Raw genomic sequence first — 9,969 nt, forward strand, 5'->3', positions numbered from 1 at the left:
GCTGGTGCCCTTTTTGGATTCGGGGCTGTTTCAACTTTCAACTTTGAACAAAGGAAAGCTAAAAAAGGAGGAAACATCGACAAAGTTGCCTAAGTGTGAGCAAAAAGGAGGAGACCTTGTTCCCTAATTCTCTCTCTCTCTCTCTCTCTCTCTCTCTCTCTGCTTTTATTTCAAATTTACTAAAAGCATGACTAGCCGCCTCATTTATTATTTCATATTCGTAAATGTACAACACAATCAAACTACCATATTTATATTATTTTTAGTTGACTCTATACTTTCTCTTTTTTTTTGGGTTTATTATTATTATCATTATATATAGTCAAATGTTAATAAACACCGTTCAATGTTTGTTAAGGTTAAAATTACTATGTCTCACTTAATAAATTTTGGATAAATAAGAAAAAAAGAAGAACACGATATAAAGTTAACCTCACAACCTATAAAGTTGGCAAAAATACTGAAATAAAATTAAGTGTTAACTAGAATCAATAGTAGGTTTTAAATCTAATAAACTCATAAAGTGAATCAGATGGTGTATTTTATGTAATCCTCTATAATGTGCCAAGAGAGGGGAATTGTTGTTGCAGTACTTTGGGATACTTGGCAAAGTTTTAATAATATACGTTAAACCAATGGTCATATGATCAGAGGTTAGATTCAGAGCCAGATCCCCATATTTATCACAAACCCCCCAACCCCCCCCCCCCCCCCCCCCCAAAAAAAAACACCTAAAGGCTATACCATGCATTTGAAGTAACTTCCATTATGATTCATGTTACCACGATGTGATGGCAACATGAGTCTCACGTGAGACCTAATCCATGTACGAGTGCAGAGTATGAAATTACAGTGCAACACAACAGTCTCATGTGAGTACCACAATATTGTTTGGAACTGATCTACTTATTTATATAAAGTTATAAACCAAACCCGTGAGTTGAAAGAATTTAACATTGTACCTACCTTGGCTACTATATCAATTCATGGATTATTAAGCATTTTGGATTAACTTTCTCATTGGCTATTGATATCAAACTGCAATCAGGACATCCACCTTAATTTTAATACAACATCAACAACTCACGGCAAGGACGGAAGGCGAACATTTAATTAGTTGCAGGAAATGGCATAGAGAGTATGCACCAAACAGATGTTAAAGGAAAATTCACAATAATGTGTTAGTTTTCATATGATAAACAATTAATGGGAGAGCAATTTTGAGACACAAAAGCAGACCAACAATATAACCATCTCTTCTTGATTTCAGTGTAAAGCCTCTCATTTGGGCTAGTTCTGCCCATATACAGGTGTACAAAACAAGAAATAAAAAAAAAAAAAAAAAAAAAAAAAAAAGAATTCATAGGAGGAATTACTTTCCTTTTATCTGCAATTACAATCCCCCCCATTCTTTATTGACAAACAGACGCATTTTGGAGTGTTAACAAAAAAATTGCAATGATGCAGTTCATGATGACCATTGATCAGGTACAGTGAGAAAATAGGTAGTCATCGCCTTCCGGAATCTTTTCTTGTATTCTTTGGGAGAAATAATGGTTGGGGAAGCATTTTTTGGACCTCCAAGTATCCCAGATGCCTTCACCCATGTCTCCAAATGTTTGTCCCAGGTATACTGTCTCATGAAATCAATGATCCCTAAAACCAGCTCTTTGCGTTCGTCGTCCACCCCAACCAGCAGGGAATAGTCCATAACATCCACAGACTGAAGAAACATGAGACGGGAAAAAAAATATTATTTATTAAATAGTGCTCTAATGACAACAAAATCTAAAAGCTATTTTATGATTTTTTGGGAATCCTATCCAATTCCAACCTTACACTTTATATTTAGGTAAAATATTGACAATAACCAGACACTATGGATTTCATATTGGCATTACCTCCCATGGACTTTACAAATGATCAAAGATCCTGTTGGCATATTTAACTGTGTTGAACAATATGTTGACATAGTTATCCATTTCAAGTTATTAAGCTCAAAACCAAATAAAAGTTCTACATATAACTAGCTACTTGGTACGAATTTAAATTTAACAGATGCATCATTAGAAATATGAAACCATGGGGATGTCAGTGATTTCTAAAACCTCAAAAAGAGTTAAGTTTCAGAAAACCTAGGGAATGTCAATGCAAACTATATCCACAATTATAAGAAAATTAAATCATTAAATTTTGTTCTGATTTCAGTTAGGATCAAATTTGATGCTATTATAACAATTAGAAGGGGAAAAAAAAAAAAAATGATTACCGCCAAAAATGATGTATCATTCCAGACAGCTCTCTCTAGGCTTTTCTTTGCCTTGCTTCCAAGAAATATAGGTTTTGTACGTAATGTTTCCAACAAATTCATATCTAGCAGTACTTTGTTTGTCCCTGTTGTATCTGAATTATAGCGTGCTCGTGCAGAGCCCTTGAGATCATAAACCCTTGAGATATTTCTCTTGAAAAAGAGGTTCTCCATCACCATCAAATCCATTTTTGTTTCCTTACCACCTTTTAGATGTTTTACAGAGACCTGCCATCACATCACTAAGATGAGAATCACAAGAAGATACTACTGTTGGTCTTTGCACCATATACCCAGATTAACCCACCCGAGTGCACACACACACACACCCCAAACAAGCAAAGAATTAGGCCTAACCTGATAAATGCCAAGAATTTTTGCAAGGCAAGTTGGGCTTCTTGAGCTAAGAGATTCTGTCAAATATTTAAAATATTGAGGTGCAAAATCCGCAAAGGAATCCAACTCTGTTTTTGTAACCTGTTTTATAATGAATCTTTCATCCAATGACTTGGCAAAATATACATTGCTTTTCCCCCCTTGTGCACTCCATGTCTGGCAGCGGCTCAAGGATCGCACAAAATCCACTTCACTAGGGCAGCATTTTTTTCTTAGAGTGTCAAATTGCTTGGCAAAATAACAAGTGACTGAAAACTTTACTTTGCCTCCAGCAGTTGAAAACCCATCCTCAAAAGATATTGTTAAATGTGGAGGTCTTTTGGGATCCTTAAAAAACGTACCCATAGATGATGAAGCATCTTCAGATCCATAACTACCATAATGGATATAATCAAACTCCAACTGCCAGGCAGAAAAGGTGGAAACTGCAGAATCTTCTTTACTGCTCTCATGGGGACTCCAGCTTCCCTCATGCTCATTCAAATTATCAGCAACCCAATCATTATACTCCTTGGAACTAAGGGCATACGAAATTATACTAGTGGGTTCATTTTCATAAACGGCAATAACTAAATCGCTGTAGCCATTTTGCGTAAGCAGCAGCCGCGCACCTTCAGCCATATGAGATGCAGAGGAGATAAATGATGGTGTGGAACCGACTGTTAAGTTTAACTTCTGTGTCTCCCATGGCTGCATTCGGGAGTAAGGAAGAGGGAGGCAATCCCTCATTACATTGGAAACAGGATCTCTCACCATATTCCTGTAATCTCCAGAGGCATGGAAAGATCGAAGTGTCAACAAATGCAAGGAAGAGGGAGGCAATCCCTTCCGGATTCTTTCTTGGACTCGTAAAGCAGAATCAAAAGAATGAACTCTCATTGGTGACATTAACCTTCTAAAAGGAGGATTATCATTTTGACCAATCTGCCTGACAGATCCAGCTTGGAGTTCATCTGCATGTGATGAATGAGGCTGAGCTTTCATTGCAGGTTGATTAGTACCCGTCCAAGCCGAATCTATTCTCTCAGATAGAGTAGACTCATTGGGGGATAAGCTTTCACTTAGTGTCTTATTTACACTAACTTCCCCATCTGAATGTTTTTCCTCCTCTCTGACATGATGATGACATGTGGTTAACATCGAGTCTACAGCAACAGAAGGTTCAAAGGGTGGTACATTAGGCTGCTCCTGATCTGACCGCAAATTGTTGCCAGGAGACTCATGTAATTTTGAAGAGTCAGAATCTTCATACCCAGTACCAAGCATGCCATCCTTACGTGATAACTCACTCTTAAGCTCTTTCAGCTGGGCATAAGATGCATCCCCTTGTGCAGCCTTTGAAAGAGAACTCTTTTTAAGGACAGAGTCCAATGAACAAAGCCGCTGATCCCAAACATGTGAACCAACTAAAAGAGAGCGTCTCAAGCGATTCAATTCCAGAATGTCTCCAGCCAGCCAATCTGGCTGTGAAGTCTCCATAATAGCCGGTTGAAGCAAACCCTATTAAAGAGGAGACAATTATAAGCTGAGAGTAATATTACTTGAAAATCAAAATAAGAAAATACAGGCACTCTACAAGGTTTTAGAACCAGGAATCCTGTAATGAGAATATTTAATATTGTCAGTACATACATTGTAATCATTTCTTTCCTTTTTAAGCAAGTCTTTCAGCTCCATGATGTGGCCCTGTAAGTCATTCGTGTCCGAACATTCATTTCCAAATGACTTACATTTTTCTTCCAAGCAATCAAGTACATCAGATATCTCGGCATACAAGGTCTCCATTTTACGGACAAGCTGTAGCAAAAGGTAGTAGGTTACTAAAATAGTGATCCCAAATACTCGCAAAAGCTACTATATTAGCTTTATGTTTACTTATTTAGCATCAGTTCAAAATAATTGTGTAAATAAAATTTCAGGTTCATAAAGACACCTCTGCAGCCTCTTTTTTTGTCCACTCATGTTGAACATGGCCATTGAATTCAAGCACTGACGGTGGCAAATGAACAGAAAGAATATCGATTGGGGAATACCGGAAAAATGCAACCATTCTCCCAAACCTGTTGAATTTGATTGTCAACAACCACTAATGTGGCATTCAACAATTGAAATTTAACAAGAGTTCCAAATCTGATAGAATTTACCCATAGTAACGGAGACAGTCCCTTTGCAATGAATGACCACAGGGTGCAACACGATTAGCAGTTGCATGGTTTGAAAAGCTAAGTTCCAAGAACTTTCCAAAAGAAAGTCCCCAGGCAGCATCTGACATAACCACTCTACGAGTAGCTGGTGGAACTCCATCCACATGGGCACACCTTAGGCATCGGTGCCACATCCAGATCTTGCCATCCTGTTCCCCAGGTAGTCTTATATCCGGAAGGCATCTAACATTGATTGTGAGATTTCCCTGCTGATGGGTGTAACATAGGACATGGGCCTCAACTGGCTCTTTACATGATCGACAGCAACATGCCTGGCAATTACAAGTTCTATTAACCAACATAATGCCACTTTATAACTGAAATTTAGTAAAACAGAATAAATAATAGAAGTTTAAACCAAAGGAAACCCAAAAGATTTACCTGGTCAAACAGGTCATCACGCAGATATCTCCCTAGAGGCTTATCAAAACAACCATAAAACTTTATGCGCAGGAGCCGAGATCGTTCACATAAAATTCCTTTCAGCACACAATGGCTTGAAAATGATACCAATATACTCTGGTGAGTTTCAGCGGCTGAAAAGTATTCACTAGAGACTTCATTTTCATCAGCCCTTTCAGATCTTGTAGATCCATTCATCTCCCCATCAAGCGTCTCATCCTGGGCCATTGATTCTTGTGGTTCTTGTTGGGAAAGCTTTCTCATAACAGAAGGAAGCACTCTGGGCCCTTTAAAGTCCTCACACTGATTTAAAGTGCTTGAGTCCAAACCCACACAAGATGCTAAATCATCATAGCATGCATCAGTTGGTGCATTTCCAACCCTACAGTTCCTGGAACCAGTTCGATGAACAGGATCAAGATGCCTACCCAATAATTTCAATCCTTCAATTTCTGGATTGAGACTCACAATTTCTTCATCTTGAACAGAGTCATCAGTCAATTCTGGGCAACTGGTTGAAGCAAGAGAATTAGGGACTACAGAAATAGCTAGATCAGGCGTTGTTCTCTCCGGTACAGAAATTGAGTGTTTAAGGGTAATCTTAGGCAGACTAGCACCCTCATCAGCCAGAAAGGATGTCTCAAGAGATAAATGATAGGCTGCAAACACTGCATATTGAACAACATGTTTAACTTTCTTTAGTTCGTCACGACATGTGCCCTTCAGCAAGACCTGCAAATGAACCGCAACAATCTGATCAGAGACAGAACCTAGTATTTTCATACTATGGAGTATGGACTTAACCAATACATGGAAATTCCAATCGTAAGGCAATACCAATAAAAGTGGGACAGCTTGAAATACTGGCAGATAGCCCCAATCAATTTAACACGCAAAAAATAAATAAATAAATAAAAATAAAATAAGAGAGAGAGGAAGCATGCTCTTTCCTAAATAGAAAATATTACCGTGCAACCTAAGCGCCTAGGACAACCTTCAAAAAACATGAAGGTTTTAGATGGTTTTTTGTTGAACTGATTTGCAGTCTCATGTTCTTCAGACACTCTCTCTAACCGGAACAGTTCACAATGTCCCAACCGCGCTGTAGGTATTTTATCAATTGATGGAGTAATAATAGCACCAGTACACTGTGCTATACGCTCCAGTAATGGCCTCTTAACATTCAACACTAATGAGATTTCCCTAGCTAGCAGTTGTTCTTGGGCATATGAAGATACGCTTTTTTCTACCAGCAGAACATTTGGTCGAAGAGTCTCAATTTTTGAAATAATCATCTTGAGATGATCCTTTTCCTGTCAAAAAAGCAAAGCTCAGTAGTTCATCCCTATAACTTTTTATTTCACTGCACGAATAAAGGGACCAGTGCATTAAAAATAAAAATAAAAACCTGCTGTAGTAATGTATCGAAAGAAGCCAACTCATTTGGAACTTTCTGGTATTCAAGGGCTCCTCCTAAAAGAAGTAATCTGGGATTTTTGTATTGCGAGGTCATGCGCTTGTGCTTGATATTTTTGGTACAAACTACTCCCTTTATAAGGGTGCTGCACACAACAAATCCACAACTTTAATGGCATAGACCAGCAAAGGAAAGGATCTGAACTATTTATAAAATGCGTATCTGAAAAACCTTAAACACATCATACCTCTCACTTGGACTTCCTGATGCTGCACATTTAACCTTTACATAATCAACAGGATCCATGCTGCCTCCTCTGCTAGTATCTGGTTTAACAAAATTTGCTGCTTGCCATGCTAATGTTGTAACAATGTCGAGCCAGTCAACATCATTCTCTTTGCCCACTTTAATACCCTCCCCCTGTAAGAGCTGTGACACCAGAGCCCTAAAATGCCCGTGTACCACTGCCCTGAGAGGTTCCTTATTACCCACATTTTGTTTTTCCTTTGCTGGAAACACACTAACAAGGCTGCTACTGGACGAGAACATTGCACCTGAATCCCCAATATCATCATCATCATCGTCGTATAAAAAGAAATTACTCTCCGCCTCATCATTTTCATCACCAGGCAGTGGGGGAAACCAGATAAGACCATTGTTTTCAAAATCCAATGGCCTTTGAGACTTCTCATTCTGGTTCCGAAAAATTGCCAAGTCATCAGAGCAATCATCATTGTTATCTGGATCCTCAGACCCTAAATCAGGCTTTCTCAAAATAGCCATGGTTGGTTGATTAAAGGGACCAACATTCTGAGAATAAGGGCTTCCCTCTTGCCCCTGCTGTACAGAATTCCCAACTCTATTAGAAGTAAAATTAATCCTAGAGGGGCTGTCTGAAGGGCTTGATCCCACTGACCTACAACTGTAAAACTCATGTCTAGCACTAAGACTACTTGAATCTATATCTGAGTTATCATGACAGTATTCACTTGATGGGCAGAAAAATTGCTTCCCAGAATCCTCTGCTTCGTCTTCATCACTCCTACAATAGTAAATGGAGATTTACTCACACGTTGACAAACTGACTTTAATAAAAGAGAATAGGATTGTTTTCGTGACACAAGGGAATCATATGTCAAAATTTTGAGCTCTAAAGTATCAACACATTAGTTTGTCTTACAAAATAGGACTATTGACAAGATAATAATAACATCAAGGATGCTCAAATAAAATTCAATTATCTTTGGCAGTACGCATTTACAAAGCAAACAACAATTCGAAAACTCATTTCACTTATAGGTAAAACATATAGCAAACTCAAATAACCTTTTAACTTCATCTAACTAAACAAACTTTCAAAAGCACGGATAACCATGTGGGGTTACCTGTAGGGAGATCCACGAACAGATGCAGGAGATGGGTGACCGCTAAAAGAGGACAGCATCATCATGCTCCTGCTGCTGATCATTGCATTTGGCAAATACCTATATTCCCGGGTTTCAAGATAGTGAGCAAGACGATCACTCCGAATAGATTCGCTCCTGATTCCTTCACCACTACTACAAAAACAAGGTGGTGATGGTGATGGTGGCTCAGGGCTCTCTCGCGGGCTCTCTAGCGGAGACACAGCAGGATGCACTTTCTTACTACTACCACCACCCTTCCTCCCTGTAATAACATCTTCTCCACGCTTTCCACTACAAAGCTTGCACCACTTAATACTCATACTCCCACCACTACCCAATTCAACAACCGGAAGCTCATAGCCCCGGATACATTTCCCACACACCCACCTGCCACAACTCCGGCAAGAGTAACTATTTTGACTAAGCTTCATTTTGCACTCACAACAACAACCACCCATTTTGGAATCACTAGTAAGCATTTCAAATCCCTTAGAATCACTTGCCACCCAAGAAATCCAAGACCTAAACTTCACTATTAGATCTATTAGGGACCTATCAGGTATTCCCATAGAATTTCAAAACTAACCCAATAGCAAAATCCCCTTCACCTCTTCCTCCTTCTAAATTTAGTATCTCTTAACTCTTTTTTGGTATAATAAAAAAAAAGAAAAAAACAAACAAATTTCGATAATAAAAACTAAAACCCCACAATAAAAATAGCGGGTGATTCGGATGTGTGTCTTTTTTTTTCGTTTTTTGTTTTTTGCTTTTACATATATTTCTCCAAAAAACACAAAATATGTTTATTTACAACAACAAAAAAAACACATCACACATCTCTCAATAGTCAATCCAACAAACAAACGAACAACAACAACAACAACAATAATATATTTTTCTTTTTCACCTTAAATTAAATATTAAAAAAAAAAAAACAGTTTGCAAAAATTAAGAAAAAACCCTAACCGATTCCGGATTCCTCAAGAATGCATCCGGTAACCGATTCGAGCATCGCAACAGTGATACAACAGTGTAAGGAACCATCCAAAACTCGAAAACGACCCCGTTTTTGCTGTTGTTTGAAGAACAAGAAGAAGAGAAAGGAAACAGCGTGTAATAAGAGAGAAAAGGAAAGGAAAACAGAGTGTGTGTTTGTGTTTGTGTTTGTTTTAAATACTGGGTAGAATGAGAATCAGAAGAAGGAAAAGAAGAAGTACGGAGAAGGTTCCCTTTCTATCGGAGGAGGAAATGGCTCGTTTCTCTATAAACATTTCTTCTCTATACTCTAAAACTCTCATTCAAAAAAAAAACCCTATTTTTCTTTCTTTCTTTCTTTCTTTCTTTTTTTCTTTCAACTTGTTTCTTCGCTTTGCTTTTCTTTTCTCTTTGTTTTTCTTTTCTTTTCCCTTCTCCACCTTATTATTTGTTTAAGTAAGGAGAGAGAGGAAAAGCAGTAAGAGAAAGCACTTTTCTTTCTTTCTTTCTCTCTCTTGCAATTGCTAGCTTGCTTTGGTTGAATATTAGTTTTTAATGTTGAGATGATTCTCTTTCTACGATTTTCCTAATGGGGGTTTGGTTTTAATTAATTACATATTAATTGGGAACTGTTGATTGGTCACCACGATGCTTCACACAGGTTTTTTCTTTTCTTTTCTTTATATTTTTCTTGTCTCCTACTCTACCTTCCAGCTTTTCTTCTCTCTCTCTCTCTCTCTCTCTCTCTAGAATTCTTTTGCAGTGTGTTCTTACAATTTTATCCATTTATTTTAGAATGAATGGATTGGATTTTACAATCTACTAATTTTTATTCGGTAAAAAGTATTGCATTAACTAACA

At 37.9% G+C, this 9,969-nt stretch overlaps 1 protein-coding gene across 1 annotated transcript; it reads right to left on the reverse strand.

Moving 5' to 3' along the window:
* Positions 1-1,236: 1,236 nt before the first annotated feature.
* LOC111991788 (putative 1-phosphatidylinositol-3-phosphate 5-kinase FAB1C) lies at positions 1,237-9,673 on the reverse strand. The gene is made up of 11 exons (XM_024023594.2): positions 8,113-9,673; positions 6,975-7,769; positions 6,719-6,872; positions 6,279-6,623; positions 5,290-6,042; positions 4,849-5,180; positions 4,638-4,764; positions 4,337-4,501; positions 2,666-4,204; positions 2,270-2,536; positions 1,237-1,723 (listed from the first exon to the last, which is right to left on the reverse strand). Exons 1-11 carry the CDS (start codon positions 8,700-8,702, stop codon positions 1,469-1,471), a joined length of 5,322 nt encoding a protein of 1,773 aa, XP_023879362.2. The 5' UTR covers positions 8,703-9,673; the 3' UTR covers positions 1,237-1,468.
* Positions 9,674-9,969: the final 296 nt, after the last annotated feature.

This window comes from Quercus suber, unplaced genomic scaffold (genome assembly GCF_002906115.3).
Source record: "Quercus suber isolate HL8 unplaced genomic scaffold, Cork oak 2.0 scaffold_179, whole genome shotgun sequence".
NCBI lineage: Eukaryota > Viridiplantae > Streptophyta > Magnoliopsida > Fagales > Fagaceae > Quercus > Quercus suber.

Excerpts from the sequence above, each read along its gene's own strand:
- LOC111991788 (XM_024023594.2), bottom strand. The coding sequence starts at position 8,702 with ATGGGAATACCTGATAGGTCCCTAATAGATCTAATAGTGAAGTTTAGG. Across the intron at positions 5,181-5,289 it reads GTGATGACCTGTTTGACCAG|GCATGTTGCTGTCGATCATG; the intron begins GTAAATCTTTTG and ends TGTAATTGCCAG. Across the intron at positions 4,765-4,848 it reads GACTGTCTCCGTTACTATGG|GTTTGGGAGAATGGTTGCAT; the intron begins GTAAATTCTATC and ends CAAATTCAACAG.